Source organism: Leiobunum rupestre, chromosome 6 (genome assembly GCF_980474605.1).
Source record: "Leiobunum rupestre chromosome 6, qqLeiRupe1.1.hap1, whole genome shotgun sequence".
NCBI lineage: Eukaryota > Metazoa > Arthropoda > Arachnida > Opiliones > Sclerosomatidae > Leiobunum > Leiobunum rupestre.
In genome coordinates, this window is record NC_143389.1 from 33,164,861 (window position 1) to 33,186,337 (window position 21,477).

General features: G+C 37.5%; 1 protein-coding gene across 1 annotated transcript in view; it reads left to right on the forward strand.

Annotated features, from left to right (window-relative positions):
* The first annotated feature begins 12,642 nt into the window (after nucleotides 1-12,642).
* The window catches only part of LOC149940641 (potassium voltage-gated channel protein Shaw-like), a 116,969-nt gene continuing 108,134 nt past the window's right edge, over nucleotides 12,643-21,477 (forward strand). The window contains exon 1 of the mRNA XM_090179342.1: nucleotides 12,643-13,204. Coding sequence (XP_090035468.1) covers nucleotides 12,665-13,204 — 540 coding nt within the window. The 5' untranslated portion in view covers nucleotides 12,643-12,664. The remainder of the gene's footprint in view (nucleotides 13,205-21,477) is intronic.

Consider the following 21,477-nt stretch of genomic DNA (forward strand, 5'->3'; position numbering starts at 1 on the left):
TATTGTACAAAAATAAAATGACTGAACTGTTTTACTTGCTTACAGAAACGTACTGCAAAAATTTCGCACACATTAATACTGTACAAAATCTCTGTAGAAAGTACAGAAATTTCTCTCAGTGTAGTTCAACCTTCAAATGACATCTCGAAAAACGTCATTAAGCCTTAAAGACGGAGTGCAATCTCTCAAACTATAAGGTTACACTTAAACGGACGATTTTGGGTACACAAGGCCCACGAAGAAGAATAAAAGTTATTGGACAATACTTCCGCAATGGTAAAAATCCCATTGAACTGCATTCCATGCTTCGTGTACTCTATTGTAGCGCAAAATACTAAAATAATATTTGTAGTTATATTATGATCGTGTGAACTACTTTGTAGAAGAAAGGCTCTATTGGATGATACTACTATTACGTCATTGTATTTGTATACTAGTTATTTATTAAAGTTCCTACGTAAAAGAAAAATGTTATTGGACAACACCTACAGCAATGGTAAAAATTCCATGCTTAATATTACGTCGTCGTGTACCCTACTTTAGAAAATAATACTAAAAGAATTGTGAACTTCATTGAATATTCTATCCAATAGCTAGTTTGGTTGAATTTAAAAAAGTATAAAGTAGCCCAAACTTTGTACAAGGTAGACCAAATATAAAAATGAGACGTACCAAATGAATGAAAGCGCTCATTATAGAAACCGCTATCGTGCCCATCGAAATTATCAGTGTTTACATGTCATTCAACGGGGACAGCCAGCATATCTAGAACTGAAGACCACCACGCTTGTGAGAAAATGTCATAAAAAAAGAAGGAACTCTCGGAAGGAGACTACCTTTAGGAGAATTTTGTCAGGTTGCGAAAGAGATAATCGGAGATTGGTCGAAAGAAAGAAACCCAGTGTCATTGAATTCAAAGGTTTTTGCGGAACTACCAACATACTCTCTAAAGCTTTTGACTGAAGCTTATATGTATGTGAAATCCAGCCCACAAATTAAATACAAAACTTTGGGAACTAATTTTATTAATTCTTGTGGAAGTCCAGCTCTAAAAGAAACTGACATAAACAGGTACTTACATCAACGGGAAAACTTGAACTGGAGGACCTTTGGGTCGTTTGTTAACTATCTAAAGCGTTTGTGGTTAGTAACATTTCAAGATAACGACTGGGAACACGCAACTTGCACCTGTCCTGTGTACCTAAAACAATATATATGTAAGCATATTCTGGGGGTAGTGATTATTAACAAAATGTTGATCATACCAAATGAGGCGAAAGCCATTTTAATTGGTCACAAGCGGAAAAGAGGTAGACCAGCTAATGCCACGCGAGCACTTTTAAGACAATGACCAAAAATGTAATTTTTACAATGCCAATAAATACGACTTTATTATTTTAGGTACTTTTCATTTATTTTCTTTGGACTACCTTGTACTAAGTTTGGGCTATTTCATACTTTTTTAAATTCAACCATATTTTTGGGCAAATTAATTTCTTTTTTGGGTAGATTAATATTAAGTGGTTTTAAAGTAGATATTGAAACGTTTTATCCGCTCGTGACCATAGCTTTCTTTTCTTTTCTCTACGTTTACGTATGCCACTAGTAGACAGTCTATAGTACTTAATACTCTCTCGCGATATTAATATTTTTTCTTCTCGTGAAAGACTCCCCTCTTTCTACCTTGTGAATTTATCCATCCAGAGAAGAGAAAAAGAATAAAAAGTTTGCGAGCAAGGAGGTAGAATAGTCAGAGAGACGACAATGACAGCGAAACCCCCTTCCCAATCGCCCCCCGATTATATTGACATTCCCAGAGCTTAAAAGAATGTCATCTCTAATTTCGTCGCGAATTCCCTCGTCACCCGGAGGGGGGCTGACTCGGATCCCAACACCCCTTTTTCCCTCTGGAAGGAGAAAGCCAATCGTGAAGCTTCCAGAAGTCTACCGTCTTTATTTTTTAATCGTTAAGAAAAGATGCCACGCACCTTAGTATATAGTTCACCTCGAGGGTAAATATATGGGCTCTGTACTTGACAGTGGTAATTTTTCATAAACGAAATTGTTTTCTTAAAAATGAAGGCGTGTTTTTTTTTAACCAAACCGAATAACTTTCGAAAATGACCTCGGTTAGTTTGGTTTCCTCGTAATAGTTTGAAGAGTCTTTTCAATAAAGAACGTAAATTTCGAGTCATAAACTTAGAATTTTAATTCGACGGTAAACTCTTAATACAAATTATATTTTATTAAAAGATCCATAACTTTATGGATTAATAATATTTTATTGAAAATTATTGCCAAATATGTCAGACCGTGGTCATAATACTTTTTTCTAAAATGTTTAAATCCATGTTCTTTTACTAAAATTTTAATAAAATTAATAAAAACTAGAAATATGTGGTTACTATTACGGCGTAAAACTAAGCTTGATTAGTATTGTCTTAAAGCGCGCGATTTTGCACGTGTACTAGTAAATCCGAAGCTTCTGGCTACACGTGTTCTTCGACTCGTAGAAGTAAGAGGCAGTGACGCACAGAGCTTCATTTAAACCAAAGAAAGATCTATTCTAGCTGTGCCATTGTCTTTGAAACGCTTGCTTAGATGCCGCTTCACAACACTAGTAATTGAAGAAGAAAATGCCCCTAGTGTAGTGTAGCGAAAAACATTTGTACATGTGCTAGTTGAGATTGGCGCCTCTACGAGCGCTGGTAGGAACTAATCATTAAGGCAGGGATGGCCGGCAAACGGTCAGCGGGCCCCCGCTGTGTTTTAAAAGTAATCGATAAATAATTGTACTGCTGCCCACGCTCAACTTTTAGACATTTTGAATTCCAATTTTCACATGTACCAGCATCGTAACCTTATTGATAATTAAAAAAAATATCCTTATTTCTCACCTTGCTTGGGAAACGTTTTTATCACGTCGTCTGCTTCTCTGTATGCTACGATGTTACCTCCGCGTTAGAATTATCGTTCATTTAAGGAACGCAGGATTTTCAGAAATAACATTTCCATCCCAAAAAAGGAGGATTAGAAATTAAAATCATACTTTAAAAAAAAAATGGACTGAACAGATTTGTTTTGTTTTGGTAAGAGACCAATTCAAATTTTAAACTTGTGGCCCGAGATATAATTTTAGAATTTGGCCCTTGAGCTGAAAAGGTTGGCCACCTCTGCATTAAGGTGAACCAGTCGAAATTTAGTGCAGGTATCTGATACTAGATGGGGTAGGAACTCCTTTAGCGTCGCGCTGTATTGACTTGTTAGTATGAAATACATTTAGTCCGTACAGAGAACTACGTGTACACATCTAAAACACCAACTTTTAAATAATTCATATTTCCATCGTAAAGTAAACTAACACAAAATGAATGAATCAAAACAATTCTAAATTAGTTCAAACACGTACATGTAAACATCAGGAAAAGGTATTTTCAATATTTCACCGTTAACGTTTTGGAAATAAATTAAAGCAATTAACGCAATCCAATAATTTTTCAGATTTCACTATGTTATATTTATTACGACCAAAAAGATTTTCAAAATGAGCTATTTTCATTTAATTTCAGTTACTTTCGGAGCCACATAACGTTTATGACATTGCTATAACAAAAAATTTAACTACGTATTTCAGAGAAAATAACCGTTAGGGGTCGGAAAAGGTTTCGGTCCTCGTAACTTTCGTTGATGACGTCATTTGGTAGCATTTGCAGAGTCATTGTATGTTTAGTTTGAAAAATATCGCAGAACAAAATAAAATCTATATCCTTTAATACGGTTTACTTTTGTTGCAACTCTAACAATTTCTAAGCAAGGATTACAAAAACCTAGTTTGAAAAACCAAAGTTAATTATTTGTTTCTGTATAATAATAACTTTGGCTTACTAAACCATGAGTAAGTATAAATATCAGTCGTGTAATTTAGGAAACCTATTTTTCACGTGATGCAACGGAAATTAAAAATTAATTAATCAACAAATCTCGAGAAATTTAGGCATATATTCCACGTGCATTGACTGAAGTACTTCAAGTGAGTAGAAACTAAATCTCACGCTTCTTTTAAACCTGATTGAATAAATGTGAAATTAGTTGATCTCCCACCAATATGGAAGTTCGTACTCCCTTTAATGGAGTCTTAGGTACCGATAGACTCGCGAGTGATAAATTTTATCCCCTTATGTCTCTGTCCACAAACGGAAATTTAAACCTAGGACTCCTTAACGACGCAGTTTCTCTGTAGATCTAGTTACGTTAAATACTTCACGCAAATCGGTGAACCTTTACTATGCCTACGACGATGACAAACATTTGGTAATTTGTGTCGGTAATAAGGAAGCTTAGCTTAGGCGCGTATAATGCGGGGATTCCACGATGAAATCTAGACCCCTAAAACTGACGTCATATCGCGTTTCCTAATGAAGGCGGTATATACGAAGAAAATGACAGAGCGGGTGAAAAACATAAGGTCCAGACTATCCCCGAAAAACAAAGTTTGTTGCTTGGAAGTGAGCAAGTTGCCAAGTCTCACAGCCAGATGGTGCGAAGGTCGGAGGCGCCACAGCGAGGCGGCGACGGCGGCTTAGACTTCGGTTCTCTCTTTCTATACACGTATTTTCGCAGTTCTAGATCGATGTCGGCGGCTCCGCGAGATTCCTCGGGGGCTGGAAGGAACAGTCGGGAACTGGCCAGTCAACGAATCGCGCGCATGCGCCTCGCGACGTCAAGAAGCGTCCGGGTAAACCCGAACTACCTGTTCCTGGACCACTCCAACGGAGGCGCGCTTCTTGAACGGGGACCCCCGAAAAACGCTCTGAAAACTCGCGCGTGCTGATCTTGGTTTCGGGTACCAGGATGCTCCTCGGGCCCGGCCCGTTTGTTTAGCGAGTTCAGATTGTCGCGTCAGCTGTCGGACACGACGAAAAACGAGGAAAAAGTGGTCGCGAATCTGTTGAGACGCTCTGATTCATTTTGTTGACTTCGGGGCGATAAAAGCGGCCGTGCAGTGAACCTTTCACGCAAAAAAACCTTACGCTGAGCTTTGTCGCTCGGAAATTCGGGGTAAGTAGGATCGTAAGTTTATAATTATGTTTCGCGTAAGCTCGTCCGTTCCCCATCTTCCGCGTTTTAAATTTTTACTAAAATCTTATTTTGGAATGACCTAACATTTTTGGTGGACTTGACACCACGTCGTTAGATCTAATAAGTGTTATTTGCCTCGTCGTCATAGTGATCGCTTGCAGAGAGCCGTGAGACTGGCGCTTGATAATTTTTGCTTATTGTGCTCGTTAGAGGCGATTATCTGGTTGTGTACGACTTCAATTTTTCGTCAATTTACTCATCAGTAATTATTTGGACTATATCGGGCAACTTGCAAATTATGCATACTGAATTTGAATTCGAAAAGTCGGTTTTAGAGGTTATAGAGTGCGATTTTCTTCTTGATTTCTATTATTTTATCCTGATATCGAAACTTTCGGACCCTGTTTTGTCCAGATTTCAGGATTTTCCAGTTGATTTGAAGTTATATAAAATCAATTCTTACTAGATTTTTGTGGATGTCCAACCCCTCGACCGACACACTTATGGAATATAATAATATACTTACGTTATAGCATGCGTGCTTTTCTATTTTTACTTATCACGTTCAAGGTAAATCGAAAATTCTAATAAATTGCTTTCAGCTTATGCTGTTTTTGCGTATAAAAATAATGTTATCTACTCCTGTACAGCAATATCATTTATATGTCGTAATATGTCTTACGTATAGACAAAACTATATTCAAAGTGCATTAAGAACTTGCAAGAACTTTATTTGAAATACGTTTTTTTGAAAGGTATTTAAAAGTAACGTAGAGCGTCTGATAATTTATGCAAAAAAGGCAAATATTTCTAACCAACTTAATGCACTGCAGAATTCAACGCTTCCGTTGGGCTGCTTAGGAATTTAATAAATATTTTCCGTTAACTGCGATAGCGGACAAATTTCCAATTTAGAACCCTATTTAAACTAAAGGAAGTGTTAAATACTTTTGTAATATCAAAATTTCTAAACCACAAGCAGGGCCGTGCAGAGGGGGGTGGACAGGTAGGGCTAAATCCCCGGGCCCATGAGGGACTAGTAGGGGGGGGGGCGTAGCTGTAGGGTCCATGAAGAAGTTTAAGGGGGGGGGGTGCAAATCAAGATAACCTGGGAAACGTTTCCAGGACTCAAAGGGGGGGGGGGTGCAATTCGAAGGGGCCCGCGAGTAGGTTTGACCCCGGGCCCCAGGATACCTCTGCACGGCCCTCACCACAAGATACAAAAGTGAAATATTGTATTTTCAACTCTGGTTTTCGTCTATAAAGAAAGAAAAGGTAAACACGACTTGGTTAGCAGTTTATGTTCTAATGAAATAAATAAGTTTTATGAAATTATCTATTTTGTACAAAACAAAATATTTACCCATAACTGTACTGTAATTTTTTTTAATTTTTTGAGAAATCTAGCTTTAGTTAAGGCATCATGACACTTAGCCCACCAAATACTTCGAGTTTACTAGTACTTAAGGTCTATTCGCACAAGCCAACAGTTTTGCGCAACTTCGTTCGTGAGCATAGTTATCGACTCGAGTTCGCAAAACGCGTTGCATTTTCAATCACCCGCTTCACAAAAAGTGGTCAAAATTTCGCGTTTTAACCGTCGAAAGGAAATCTTTCATAATTTTAAAAATAATACATCTTCTACTACAAAATACGTTCCAGCTCGCTCGACCAACAAGAACACTCTTGTACAACGTAATATTTTTTACGGCTCTAAGATCGCTTTACGCTTCAAGGTACGCAAAATAGCGTAGTAGGAATTCATTCCGTAGCTAAAACGTATTATCTGAGAGAAGGAGATGTCCCCCGGCTTTAGCGGATTTAAAATCATAAAAAGCCATTATAGCGGATATTATTCGCTAACTGTACACCGATAGAAAAAAATCATAATTTCTGCCCGTAAGTCCAGACACGCGGATAAAACCCGACATAGCCTACGCAGAAGCACATTTCGATATTGATTTTAAAATAGAAGCTTTTGGAAAACGCGCGTGCGGCGTAAGAGAGGTCGCGAGTAGTCCCCCCCGTTTTCGCTATGGCTACTAACGTCGAAGAAAGGAGGTGGGGTGTTTTGTAATGCAATTTTTACATTGTTGTCTTAACGTTATTTGTTACGAGCTAGTTGCCATGGTAACGTTCGCCGCGGCGATATGTATTAGTCCCCTTATCATTACCATGTTTATATCGGTGGTAACCCCCTTATTCCCAAAGCTCGGACCTTCCCCCTTCGCACACACACGCGCTTAAAACGTCGATAAGCCTTGTCGTTTCTTATAGGGTGAAAAATGGACGACCCGATTTTAAATGTACGCGATGCCTATCAAACATTTACTGATTTTTTTAAATGATTTAAATTAGCTGGAGAAAATTGAAGTGAGCCGATTTTTAGGGCACTAGGAATTTTATCAAGAATGTTTATAATCAAGGACGTTCCGTTGAGGGGGATAGCGGTCCTCTCTCCCACTAATTTTCGTCAGTTTTTAATGACCTTTTTTTAAGGAACAATTTTTTCAAGATATATTAGAATTATCATTTTCCCAAGTGACTCCGAAAAGTTGGGATATGGGTGGTAAAACTAAGGTGTTTCCCATCTCGACGACCGCCTTTGGTACCGCCCTGTTTATGAGGCCTAATTTAATTAATAATTTGCTTCTTTTAGTTACTACTAGTTTAAACGCTAACTCACTTGGGTTCTAATTTAATTTGAACTAAGTTTCTTTGATGTCTACTACAGCGGTTCCCAATTTGTTTTGGCTATGGAGCCCTAAATTATCCACCTAATTCTATCGGAACCCCAACTCATTTTTTAACTTATCTTAAAAGACTCTTGACACAAACAAAGATGACCGCGCTGCGAATTCCCGGAACCCCTGTGACCCTTCCACGGAGCCCCAGGATTCCGCGGAACACCTTTTGGGAACCGCTGGTCTACTAGAAAACCTCTTAAAGGGCCACAAAATCTTTTGAATTTCGACGATACAACCACATAATCACGTGTTTTGAGAAGCGAATGGGTCATTTGACGGAAAAGAAAGAGCTACTTAAACCATTTTGTGGATTTTAACTGACTTACACGACATTCTGTGTTCTTGCTCTCTCGAGTCTGTCAGAAATTTGAAGAAAACTCTTTTACGTGTGTGGTTAGCACTTTTGCCTCGTAGCTAGAGGAGCCGTGTTCGATCCCAGGTTGTCGCACTGGGTGAAAATTCAGAACTCTATTCAATCAGTGGTGCAGCTAAGACACCCTAGGCCCCCTCGCGAAACTCTTTTCAGGGTTTTAGTCGGTATCTAGCACATTATTTGAAAGGAATTTAGGGGCCGCCTTAAGCCCTGTGGCCCTCCTGCATTGCGGGGTCTGTGGGAGCCTTATTTACGCTACTGTGTTTCTGGGTTGAGTTATTTCCGCATAAGTTAAAGGGAGGGGTTCAAACTACGTAAAGTACCTGAGAGGGGTTGAGAAGGGGTATAGTCAAAGTTACAGAAACCCTCCCCTTGTCTACGCTGTTAATTATATTTTGGGAATTGGGAAAATAACTATGTTGAGAGGATCAGTCAGTTTTCAGCAACCAATGAGGGGGGGGGGAATCGAGAGCATCGCCAATAATGGTCTCAAATGCATTCTTCACAGAAAAAAATGTGTTCAGATATTGAACACAATACATGAAAACCATCATGCATCACTTTTCTGGTCATGTTCAACAATCAGAACGTGTTCAAGTGGAAATAGGGTTGGGTTTTGATCGTGTTCAAGTGGAAATATGGTTGGGTTTTGATCGTGTTCAAGTGGAAATATGATCGGGTTTTGAACGTGTTCAAGTGGAAATATGGTTGGGTTTTGATCGTGTTCAAGTGGAAATATGATCGGGTTTTGAACGTGTTCAAGTGGAAATATGGTTGGGTTTTGATCGTGTTCAAGTGGAAATATGGTCGGGTTTTGAACGTGTTCAAGTGGAATTATGGTTGGGTTTTGAACGTGTTCAAGTGGAAATATGGTCGGGTTTTGATCGTGTTCAAGTGGAAATATGGTCGGGTTTTGAACGTGTTCAAGTGGAAATATGGTTGGGTTTTGATCGTGTTCAAGTGGAAATATGATCGGGTTTTGAACGTGTTCAAGTGGAAATATGGTTGGGTTTTGATCGTGTTCAAGTGGAAATATGATCGGGATTTGAACGTGTTCAAGTGGAAATATGGTTGGGTTTTGATCGTGTTCAAGTGGAAATATGGTTGGGTTTTGAACGTGTTCAAGTGGAAATATGTTCGGGTTTGGAAAGTCTTTATGATGTCATGTGTTCAGGGTTAAAAATTGTTCTAAATGTAATGTGTTCAGATTTTGTACATGAGTTACTGAAAATGTTCAGTTTGTGAACATATTTAAAATTTCCGGACCCTTATACTGTTGTAAAAACCCTTTAAATTGAATATTTATTAATATTAAAAGACTAGTTACAAAACGAAGTTCTTTGGTGGTCTAAAACCTAGTTAACTGTTAAAAACTATTTTATTTTTCAGTTAATAAAGCTTAAATTATTATATCAGGGTTTTTTACACTTTTATAAAGTTCGAAGTGGTCCACTGTGTTCGTTCGTATCTGTCCTATGCGAATTTTTGCAGGGAATTCTGAAACTTTCTAGATAAGAGGCCGGAAATAGCGGTAAAGCCGAATGTAGATTTTATCGCTATAGAACACGAAACCATAGATCATGTCCTTGAATTAACATGTTCACAGAACAAGTGTTCAGGTTTTGTGTTTAGGATATCAATTTTCATCTATTTCGAAGGCAATAACACTATATAGAATGGCAATGTGTTCACAATAGAACACATTTTATTCTTCGTAACATTTTCAACCGTTCAAATTCTAATCGTGTTTACGTATAGAACATTTAAATGTGTTCAAAACCTAAACACACTTTTTTCTGTGTTGGTTAGCTCTAGTGCAAAGATGCTTACCGTATTGAATCTTTACAGAGCACTGTAGCTAGGTAGATTAGATTGAGAGATGACAGGTTAAGACCGCTCTAGATATCTTAGGAGAGATTTTAGTCTAATCTTGCAGAAACTGATTCCCAATAGTGGATTTACCCCGTCTATTATACAATAAAATGTGATCAACCGAAGGCATACTACAAATATTCCTATGGAAGGATAGGGTCATCCCAATCACATAACTGTCTTTGCACTATATCTGCCATATTGAGCCACATAAATAAATCTTATTTAGCTTAACTTAAATATTCCAAGTCATAATATTTACCTTTATAAAGTTTCTCAGCTTATGAAAGACAAACTTTGTTACGGTTGATATCCAAATTTTGAGAAAATGTTGAAATCAACGGTACACGAATATAGCGAATATAACTTTTAGATAAATAACACAACCGTAGACTATATACATTTTATTTACATATCATAAATATAGTTTTCACACACGCGGCTTCCAAAACCCCCCGAATTCTAAAAGAAGTACTCGAAGCTTATTTTCCGCTTTGAAGTTTGACTTTGTAAAGATCCCAAAAAGAATGAATACAGTTCAAATGATGGGAAAACGTGTACGTATAGAAAGTGTCGATTTCGTTTACGTAAGGAAGGTTTGTCGTTGAGAAATCTTCCGCCGCGCTGGAAAAGTCAACTCCGATATTTTTAAAAGGCAAAATACAAACGACGAGGTAACGCGCTACGAGTCAGATTTTTGGGAACAGCCGAAAAGAGAAACGAATTTTCTAAAAATAAACCCGTGTTCCATAAGTACGTGTAGTACACAACGAAGCCATGGGAACAGCTTGCAGCGATTGGAAAGAGTAGAGAACGAAATTTGTTCTCGCTTGGATGTAAGAGTACTCTCTCCTACTTTCCCTGATACGCGCTTAAACAGCTTTTATCGAATTTGGAAATCGTATATTTTATAGGAAAATTTTGAGGATCATGCATACAGATTTGTTATATGCACTTATTGAAGAAATTTCACAGTGTTTTCCTTAATAGAATATTTAAGATAGTAAGCAACTGATTTTTGTGAAATGGAACTTCCTTATCACCGACTCAAACGGCGAAAAGTCGCTTTAAGCTTAGTATAAGTTATTAAAGCACAATTTTAAATATCCATCTGTGAGGTGAAAGTTTAATATTCAAAAGTCAATGATGTCGCTTGATGACTTAGGCCTAAGGGATTAGCCTAGATGATGATTATTATAGAACCTACAACCGACCTAAACATAATTAAGTACGCTGATTGACGTGAATATAAAGTGAAAAATAGTTTTTTAAATGACGCGACTGATATTAGTTCGCTAAAGTGTCGAGTCGCTAGAGGCAACCTATTAATTTGGTCGAGGACAAATGTAAAAATTCGTTGGAAAACGTCATAAATCAAACGTACTATAGTGAGGTGAGGTAGTAACGCGTATAATTGAAATTCCTACGGTTGAAAATAAGGAGAGGCAATTCAGAGATATGCCGACTTTTACCTGTCAGCGAACTGTCTGTAAATTGGAAGAGCAGATATATAGGAATTATCGCCATCTTGTGAACTTTTAGATAAAATGTTATTAGTAGTCCTACCAGCTACCTTTCATTATTTTCATAAAATGTCTTTCATATTAGATCGTTTTACTATTGCGAATCAAGTAACGAAAATTTAGAGCGAAGCTCATAGAGGTTCGTTTCCAATGTTATTTTTTGCATTAGATGGCAATATTTTATTTAATTTCAATATTTTACCGGGAAGAGAATAAATACTTACCAATTTACGGCAAAAAAACTTTAAACACCATTTTAAGCGATGTAAAGACTATAATAAAAAGTTGAACTCATAAACAAATCATTTTAAAAAGAAACATGGATAAATTAAAATTTTCGAGGTATTTTGGATAATTCAAACTTTCTGACAGCTGGGGCCATCTGTTAAGACTTCGGGTATTTAAAAATCGTACTCTAATGGCGTTACAACCGTAAAATAATTCCCTCCTTTGTTAAATGTGTTTCGCTCCGTAAGTATAACTCTGTTTCTTTATTGGCAGACGGTTGACAGAGCTGGAAGTGGGTCCGGATCATCATCTCGCAACTTGGAAGGGTGTCCGCCATGTTAAATAGTTCCTGCTGGGATACGCCGAAGTGGTCATGTCGCGTCGTTTGTGTCTGTTCGTCCGGTGGCAAATTGGGCGATGAGCCGCGCGTGCATGTTCCTGCTTCCGGTTTCGGCGGCGGCCTCCTCCTTCCATCCGCGCTTCAAGAAGAGAAGAAGGTTGCTGCTGCTGCAGCTGCCCATCACCTCCTCGATATCGCGCCATCGTCACCCTCTTTCGTCCACGCGTTTCTCGTCTCTACTGTCGCAGCAGGCCATCATCAACTACAACCGCGTCAACGACCAACGGAGAACATCGCGACAGCAGCGAGGTCATCAACTGCTACAACAACAACAACAACAACAACAACAGCAGCAACAGGGTCAACCATCGTCGCGTCGTCCTCTGCTCTTCTTTATCTTTCGTTCGTCGTTATCTTCTACTTGGTCGCGTCTTCAACTTCGGGCACTCGCGGTTGCGCAGCGCGTTGTTGAGCGTCATTTCGGCGGGAGGAGGAGGAGGCCATGTACCACACGCCGTCTTTCAACCGAGGCCAAATGGACCTCGAGAACCGGGTCATCCTCAATATCGGCGGGATCCGATTCGAGACTTACAAGGCGACGCTGAAAAAGATTCCGGCCACTAGGTTGTCTCGGCTGACCGAGGCGTTGGCCAACTACGACCCGGTCTTGAACGAGTACTTCTTCGATCGGCATCCGGGCGTTTTCGCGCAAATTCTCAATTACTATCGGACTGGAAAACTTCATTACCCGACCAACGTCTGCGGACCACTTTTCGAGGAGGAACTCGAGTTCTGGGGGTTGGACGCCAACCAAGTCGAGCCGTGCTGTTGGATGACCTACACCGTCCATCGCGACACCAAAGCCACTTTGGCCATTCTCGACACCCTGGACATCGACGCCGACAAACTGTGCGACGAAGAACTGGCCAGGAAGTTCGGGATGGAAGAGGACTACATCGCTGGAAAAATGTCCTGTTGGCAAAAAGTCAAGCCGAAAATTTGGTTACTCTTCGACGAACCCTACTCGTCGTTGGCGGCCAAGGTAGGAGCACATTTCCTTCGCGCAAACCACTTCCCCGTCCACGCTCTAGAGCCATTCCTTCTAAAGGAAACCTATTACTTCGCGTAATAGCTCGGAAAGTCCCGCTTGGCGCCTCATTATGCAAATTGTATATCGCGTAGATAAACACGTGTAAAATAACTATTAAGCTAGTTTATATACCGAAAGCGAGTCCGGATATGAAATTCCGTATAGTTAGAGCGCCTAAGCGATATTTACGCGTTCATAGCGATAAGCGCTTTTAACAAGTTTCAATTTCGCGTAAAACCGCAAGCGCATTAAACAGTGGTGGCTTCTTGACGAATGGGAAGTAAAAAACACACTTTTCAATCAAAAATACACTCTGTAAAGCTCTATTAACACGAGCTGCAACGCGTAAATTGTGTGAAACCTAGTTAAATTTATAATAGTATTTTAGTTTAGTAGTAGCGTAAGTAACGTAATAACGTGTTAATTATTTTCAAATCTGCATCACTCCACACATAGATATCAATAATTAATTCGACTATCGAACATACTTATGTAACGTAAAAATATACTTTTGGTATATGTTATCCTAGAATATAGAAATTCGATATCTATACAAACAGAAAAACTTATATTGTTTTACTTACAAACCGCGAAGGAGAAGATATTGTTTTGGAAGGTTTTTTCGCAAATAGTGGCCCTTTCAAACAATCCAGAAAAAGTACGAAAAGTCTATACAGGAATTTGACGCGGACTGTCAAAAATCAAAATTTCCCAAAAATAAAGAGCGTAAAAACGTTTTCGCGTCCCAAGTGCTCCTACGGCCCGAAATATTGACACGGGTGTGGTGGCTTGTTGTATATCGCGTGGAAAAAATTACCAAAGGCAAAGATCCTTGAAAAAGTAAAGGCAAAAATAATGAAACAGAAAGTCGGAGTTATGGACGTTTAAGCAGCGAAACTCTGTCCCACTTAAAACTATTCCAGCGCACGAAATAGCCTCGCGTATAAGACGTTGACGAGACCGCGGCGTCCCAAACGTAAAATATCAAAGTACGCCGCGCCGTTCTGTTTATTCGAAATTTCCAACATTTTCAATTTAACCTCGTACGAATGTAACTTAGAGTTATCGTAAACAAACAGAACCTATCATTCCAAAGATATAATAGGTGTTTTTACAAAAGATCGGTGGTCACGTGTTTTCAGTAAGTTTGCGTCACTACGGTCAAAATGAAATCTCGAAGTTAGCCGATAATTTAGTGTCGTCCGCTATTTAAGACAAGGCTTACCTGTCGTTTAATTTAACAGTAAAGTGAAAGTTCTAACTGCTATAGAAGATTATTTATTTTTGCTGAGTATTTTATATCTTTCAAGGTTAGTAAATAAAAAATAACTAAAACCAGACTACCTTATAATATACATAACACCTAAAAATATAATTTTAATACAACCCTAGCCTTTATTTATCTGTTTGTAACGCTGTTAATATTTAAAACTAAAATTGTCTATACGCGGGCCTTAGTATCAGCTGCCGGATCTTAGCAGACGATGCCTTGCTCAAACATACTGAATTCCCATGAGCCTCTATAGCGAAAATCTTTTGTAGAACCACCTATTCGCAGTTTTAAAATGGTTTTTTTACGATTAGTGTTTAATTTTATAAGATGAAAAATTATTTGATACGAATATCTTTCGAGCGATACAATAGTGCGTGGGAAATACGACGTATGGTTATTTATTAAAAAAATTAATAGAGATTTAAAACGTTAATTATCAAAATATATTATTCCAAAAAATTCTATCTAAGCTCTATAGATGTTGAACTGAATATTGTTTATTGATACTTCAACTGATGGAAAAAATAATACAATTTTAAAAACGAATTGGAAATTCCAAAATTACATATAGCTGCATTTAGGTCAATTAAAGGACATTGTAAAAATCTGAATGAAAATCTAGTACCTCCTCATGATAACCGATTCGGTCAAACAATTAGAAGTTATTAAACTTAGCAGAATTTCGCGAATCTATTACTAAGCCTCTGGGTTGGAAAATTTTAGGTGAGGTTAGGTTAGGTTAATATTTAGTTAGTTTAGTTTAAAAATAGATTAGGTTTGGTTGGTCTAAGATTAGGCTTTGTTAGTCTTTAATATTTTTACGTTATGGTAAAAACGTTTACGCTAGGTTAAATTTAGTTAAGGTTAAGAATTGTTTACGTTAGGTTAAGATTAATTTAGGTTTAAAATGGGTTAGTTTAGGTTAAAAATGAGTTAGGTTAGGTTTTGAATAGGTTAGGTTGGGCTAAAAATCGGTTAGGTTAAGCTCAGAATAGGTTAGGCTCAGTATAAGTTAGGTTAGGCTAAGAATAGGGAAGGTTAGGCTAGGGATAGGAAAGGGTTAGGTTAGGTTAGGTTAAGAATAGGTTAGGTTGGGTTAGGAATAGGTAAGAAAAAGTTAGGTTAAGAATTGATTAGGTTAAGAATAGGTAAGTTTAGGTTAAGAAGATATTAGGTTAGGTAGAAAGTAGGTTATGTAGGAAAATATTGCTCCAAGCTTCAAAAAAGTTGTGAGAGTATTTCGAACCAATGAAAATAGGGAGCCATCGCAACGTTTAGTAACACTTTGTGATATTCCGGCATCTTTGCAGCGTTATTTTTGGTGCTTGCTCGGGCAAAAATATGGCAGGGAATCTACAAAAATGAAAAAATAAAGGCATCGTACCTTAAACCAGAAGTTCCCAATTTTTTATCCACCTAATTCTGGCGGAACCCCATTTATTTTTTACTTATCTTAAAAGACTCTTGACACAAACAAAGATGGCCGCGCTGCGAATTTTTGGAATCCCTGTGATCCTTCGACGGAACCCCAGGGCTGGGTTCCACGTAACATCTTTTGGGAACCGCTGTCTTAAACTATCCACAAGAGGGAATAACATTCCGTCAATGTATCAAATTTAATAAAATATGAGAAATACCCTAAAAATATTCAAAAACTCGTCGACTTATTCGAAAGAAAAATGTTACGCGGGAATCAAAAAATCCCTGTTAGAAAGAGGAAAATATAGGTCGCTGTAAAAAATGATGTAGGCTTAATCGCGCATTAGCGTCACCCCTTACATTAATCGGCCAGATTGCGCGACCTTTAAAGTCCATGTTTCGCGGTTTTCGGGAATCAACCTTTCTTTTTTCAGCCCTTCTTTCGGCCCCCCTTTTCTGGACGGCTTTCGCTCCGCTCTATTTAAGTGATCTATGGCTCTATGGGCGACTCTCCGGAGCGGCTATTCCGTGCTCTGAAAGTCGGAATGACTGGCCGCCTCTCATTTAGAACGCGCTTGTGCTCGGCCAGACCCGAACGGAATTGCCGGGGGCGAAAGGCCTCTTCCTCTCCCCCCCCCCCTCCTCTACCGCGACGCCTGTTTTCGCAGCTTCCGGCGCTCATTTTCACCCCCTTCTGCCTTAAACCCTTACGATATTAGTACACGTATGCTGGTTAGAAATACCTCGTCTGATAGCTCGTGGTTAGTACGGTTTGCGGGTGAAGATTGTTTTTATCAAAGCCGAAGCGACTGCTAGCTGATGTCGGTCGCGTATTCGAAAGGTGTTTCCCCTTAAGAACGCCGGCGTACGTGCGATTTAGACACGTGTAAGGGTACATTGAAGCTGATAGAGCAAGCTGTTCCTCGACTGAAACATAATAAAGGTAAACGCTTTACCCAATTTCTAATTCCTAACGTTTTTAGAAACGTATTCTATATACAACGTTGAAAAATTGCGTTTTATTTTTACTGGGTATCTCAATTTTCTTTATAAGGGTTTTTTTTGGTTAACATAAGACCTATACTTATGGTTTTCAGTTGAAATCCAGCTTCATCTTGGTAAATGGGTGATACGTTAAGCGATACTTACACCTAGTTGGTTTAAATCCAAAAGCATCCAATAAAAGTAAAGTAAATTTCAGTTTTTGTTGAAATTTAGAAATATAACTATGAAAAAACATTAAGTTGGCCAATAAAAATGACTTCCAGACTCAGTAGTACGAAGTGAAAAATACGATATTTGAAAGTTTTTAAAATGTTTAATTTTACTAATACCAATCTCACTGAGGCTCACTCAGACCATTAACTGTATTTTAGATTTAAATTAATCCTAATATCAGTATATTTTAAATTTTACAAAAATCGTAATTTTTGTAAACTTATTTTTAGTTACTAGATGACAGATCAAAATTTTAGTAATTTTAACCATAAGTTGATGACCTTATAGTATAAGAATAGCTACATATTATTATATGATTATTATAATTTCCTGATTGTCGTGTACCAACGAATTAACTTAGATTTAAAAATAACAGTTTGAAATTAAAGATAACAGCAAGAAATGAATAACCAAAGGGTTCCCGCTCCGACGTAGACTTTTTGCAAATTAATATTCAGACCCTTGACCACGCCCAGTCGATCACGTAAAAATATTCGCGTGCGCCTACTCAAAATCAAACGACAAAAACATAAGGTCCCTTTCTTTCGAGGCAAAAAAAATAAATCCAGTTAATATACGACTTGAGGTTTAAAAACTAAAAATTTTCCTTATGGTTAAACTTAAACTAGGATTTATAACCGTTGTGTCGAGCGAGTATGAATTGTACAGATCGATCATTTTTTTTTGTTTCCCGTCATGAGATATGTTTGGTAGCAGCTGATGCGTAAAGAAACTACATTTTGATCTTAAGCAAACGACGAAGAAGCTTTTTATTCCATATTTATGAAAACATCTATTTTATTTTTACGAAAAGATCTTACACTTAGATCTTATTATTAAATATCAAAAAAGTATAATATAATATTAAGCCTGGTTTTCACTTGGCGGTTTTTGGGCGAAAAAGCCCGGCGTCGACGGAAAATGGGCGAAAATTTCCGTCGACGCCGGGCGGAAATTCCGTCGGTTTTCGGTTTTGTGTGGCGATTTTCATTTCTATTTTTTTCGCTCAGTTGGGCGATTTCGCTCTTTTTCAACCAATCAAAAACCATTTTTGAAAGGTGACTGTGACGTTAGGGGGATGGTTAATTTCCTGCTTCTTGCATCCGGAACTCGGCCACGTGCTTTTCTGTGAATTTTGGAACGTGTCTTTTATCTTGATACCCTTGTTGCCTTCTTTTCCAGTATGTTTCTTTCACACAAACCGATCTTTCATAACTCATATTTCTTCGAACACGATAGATAATGTAAAATAACATTAAATTTAAAATGCTTACATGAGCTTTAATCAATAGTTCATTATTATGATCAGATAAATCATCCATTTTTAGGCCTAGGCTTAAATCTCCATTATCAGACGAAAACCGACGAACTCGCTGGCAGAAACAAAATCGCTTTATTTCCGCCCAAAAAAATCGCCAAGTGAAAATGCTAAAACGCCGACAGTGAGCGAAACGTCGAAAACCATATCGCCGACGTCGAACTTTCTGTCGGTGATTTTCCGCCAAGTGAAAACCAGGCTTTACACGAAAAATTATATAGAAAAAATCGAGTATCAGTGGATGTATCGCTTAAATGTCTATCATTTAAAAAAAATCTAGCCTTAGTTATCACCTCAAGATAAATCATTTAAACACAGAGACAATGTTGACGCTATTTTCGTCGAGCCAACAAGTCAGCCATTGAGAAAATAAATTCCATAATCGAATTTAACTTCGTTTATTTTTGTATAAGGAATACCACTGGATATTTTTCAATTGAAATCGCAGTCCATTTAATCAATAAATACATCCGGAAGCTAGACCGAGGGCATTCAATTAAATCAGTTTATACGGAGCGGAAGTTTTTCTTTCCGCCGGAGAAGCGGACTGGATTTGAAACATCAATGATTGCTTTCGGATATTCATCAATTTCAGAAAGTAAATAATTCAGTAATAGAATGAGTACAAATCAGCCATCGTTGAATGTTCGTTAACTTACAGTAAAAGAACATCGTCAAGTAAATTTATCGCCAAATTTATCCTGAGGTATAATGGAATTGATATACTGTCCGTAATAGAGTGTATGTTATAATTCGGATAAAGGATTAAAATGTGGAATTTTTACATTTGTTAACGATATCCAATTTTAAAGCAAGTGGCACTTACAAATGAAACTCCTTAAATCGATTTACGTATTACACTAAAAAGACCCCTAAAATAACATATTAGTCGTAGTGATAAATCGACCATACAGGTACTACACTAGATCGGCCACTTGCTTTAAACTCGATGTACTTAAAACTTTTAAAATTAAAATGTTTTTAAACTCAAGTAACGATATATCCTAGGAGTGTATTAATAATTAAATTAAAGTCTGTTAATAACCAAAAAAAGTAAGTCATTAAATGTCAAAGGCTAGCTTCCAAAGTTTCCCTCGTTCGCGTTTCAGAATTTTAAAATTAAGCGCAATTCCCAAATGATGTTAATTTTATTTTATAATCCTAATCTGGTTTTAAAGCAAGTGGCACTTACAAATGAAACTCCTTAAATCGATTTACGTATTACACTAAAAAGACCCCTAAAATAACATATTAGTCGTAGTGATAAATCGACCATACAGGTACTACACTAGATGATCGGCCACTTGCTTTAAACTCGATGTACTTAAAACTTTTAAAATTAAAATGTTTTTAAACTCAAGTAACGATATATCCTAGGAGTGTATTAATAATTAAATTAAAGTCTGTTAATAACCAAAAAAAAGTAAGTCATTAAATGTCAAAGGCTAGCTTCCAAAGTTTCCCTCGTTCGCGTTTCAGAATTTAAAAATTAAGCGCAATTCTCAAATGATGTTAATTTTATTTTATAATCCTAATCTGGTTTACTTTTCAAATTAGCGTAGTTCACATTGGTGTAGTACATATATAACGAGTATAGTACTTAAAAACAATTGCTGTGTAATTAGCCAAAGCTTATAGAAAATGGTCAGAATTGCTCCTGGTGGGTATCTCCTCCTAGTACACCCTTGCGTGGCGTTACGAATACTTGTACAGGCGTTTGTATATTTTTCACCTACTGGGGCTTACGACTAAGTCTTTCGTTATGTATACAAATTAACCAGTCTACAGAAGCATCGCGTTAAGCGACTTTTAATATTCGCATCGCCATCTGATAACTTTAAATATAACAATGTTAATTCATTAATCGATTTACGTAATATGTATATATATTCCTCAATTATTTTTGCGCCTCTTATTTAATAATGAATGTTACAACGATAATTTAAGATGGCATTTAAACAATAAAAAATGCAATTTAAAAGAAATAGGAAATGTTTTCGAAAGAGTACATAATTATTTATTAAAATTAGTTGTACATTTTCAAAGGAAGTCGTCTAATAAATTGACGTTATTTTGAAGTGTTCTCGCCTTAAGAGGTTTTAATGAAAATATTGAAACATAACTTGACACACCCAAAAGCTAAACCTACGATTACGTAATCGGTAACGAATCTAACACGTCATAAATCCACCGATTTCGTTCTATTCTTCGAATCGAGCACGAGGCAAACAGTTCCGAAACTTGGTCGTTAAAATACAAAGCCAGAACAAGAAGGTTTGTATTTCAACTTAGAGACAATGACTATGTAGAGATGATTTTTTAGGTCTGCTCCCTATCTCCTCAAAGAGGGAACTCTTTCGCCCTAGACCAAGTCAAATCAATCCGATAGCCAGTAGCGGCGCCAGCAACAGGCCGGGGTAGGCCTGGGAAGTGGGAATACTTGAAATTTTGGTAGGGGCCTCCAAAAGTCGTCTTAAGGGGCCTCCAAAATGTAATATATGGGCCTCTAGATTATTTAATGTTTGCGAAATAATTTATTTATTTATTAATTTTTCAATATTCAACGCGAGTGATTCGCTTAACGACACTGCTGTTTTTATTCCTTTCAAAGGTACGAGTCACTTTTCTTTGTCAGTAGTTATTTTTTTAGTTTTAATTTTTCGCGAGTGCTACTAGGCCTATGTCCAAATTGTATCTTTAATTTTATCTTTACAAATATATGGTTCTTAAACTTACTTTACTTACAAGGAGACGACCCGAGGTGTTACACACCAATTTCGTTCAAACTCGGGGGATTGGTAGACCTTCATGTAACTTGAAAAATCCTAAAGGGAATTTATTCAATGGGCAACGGATTTGCCATGGCAACGAAAAATGTTTTTGACAACATAAAATTGAAATTTTTCCTATTTAAGCCATATCGGTTCATTTTCACCCATTTGGTTCAAATTTATCAAAATGTGATCAATTGTGATTTTTTTCGTCAATTTTTAAATT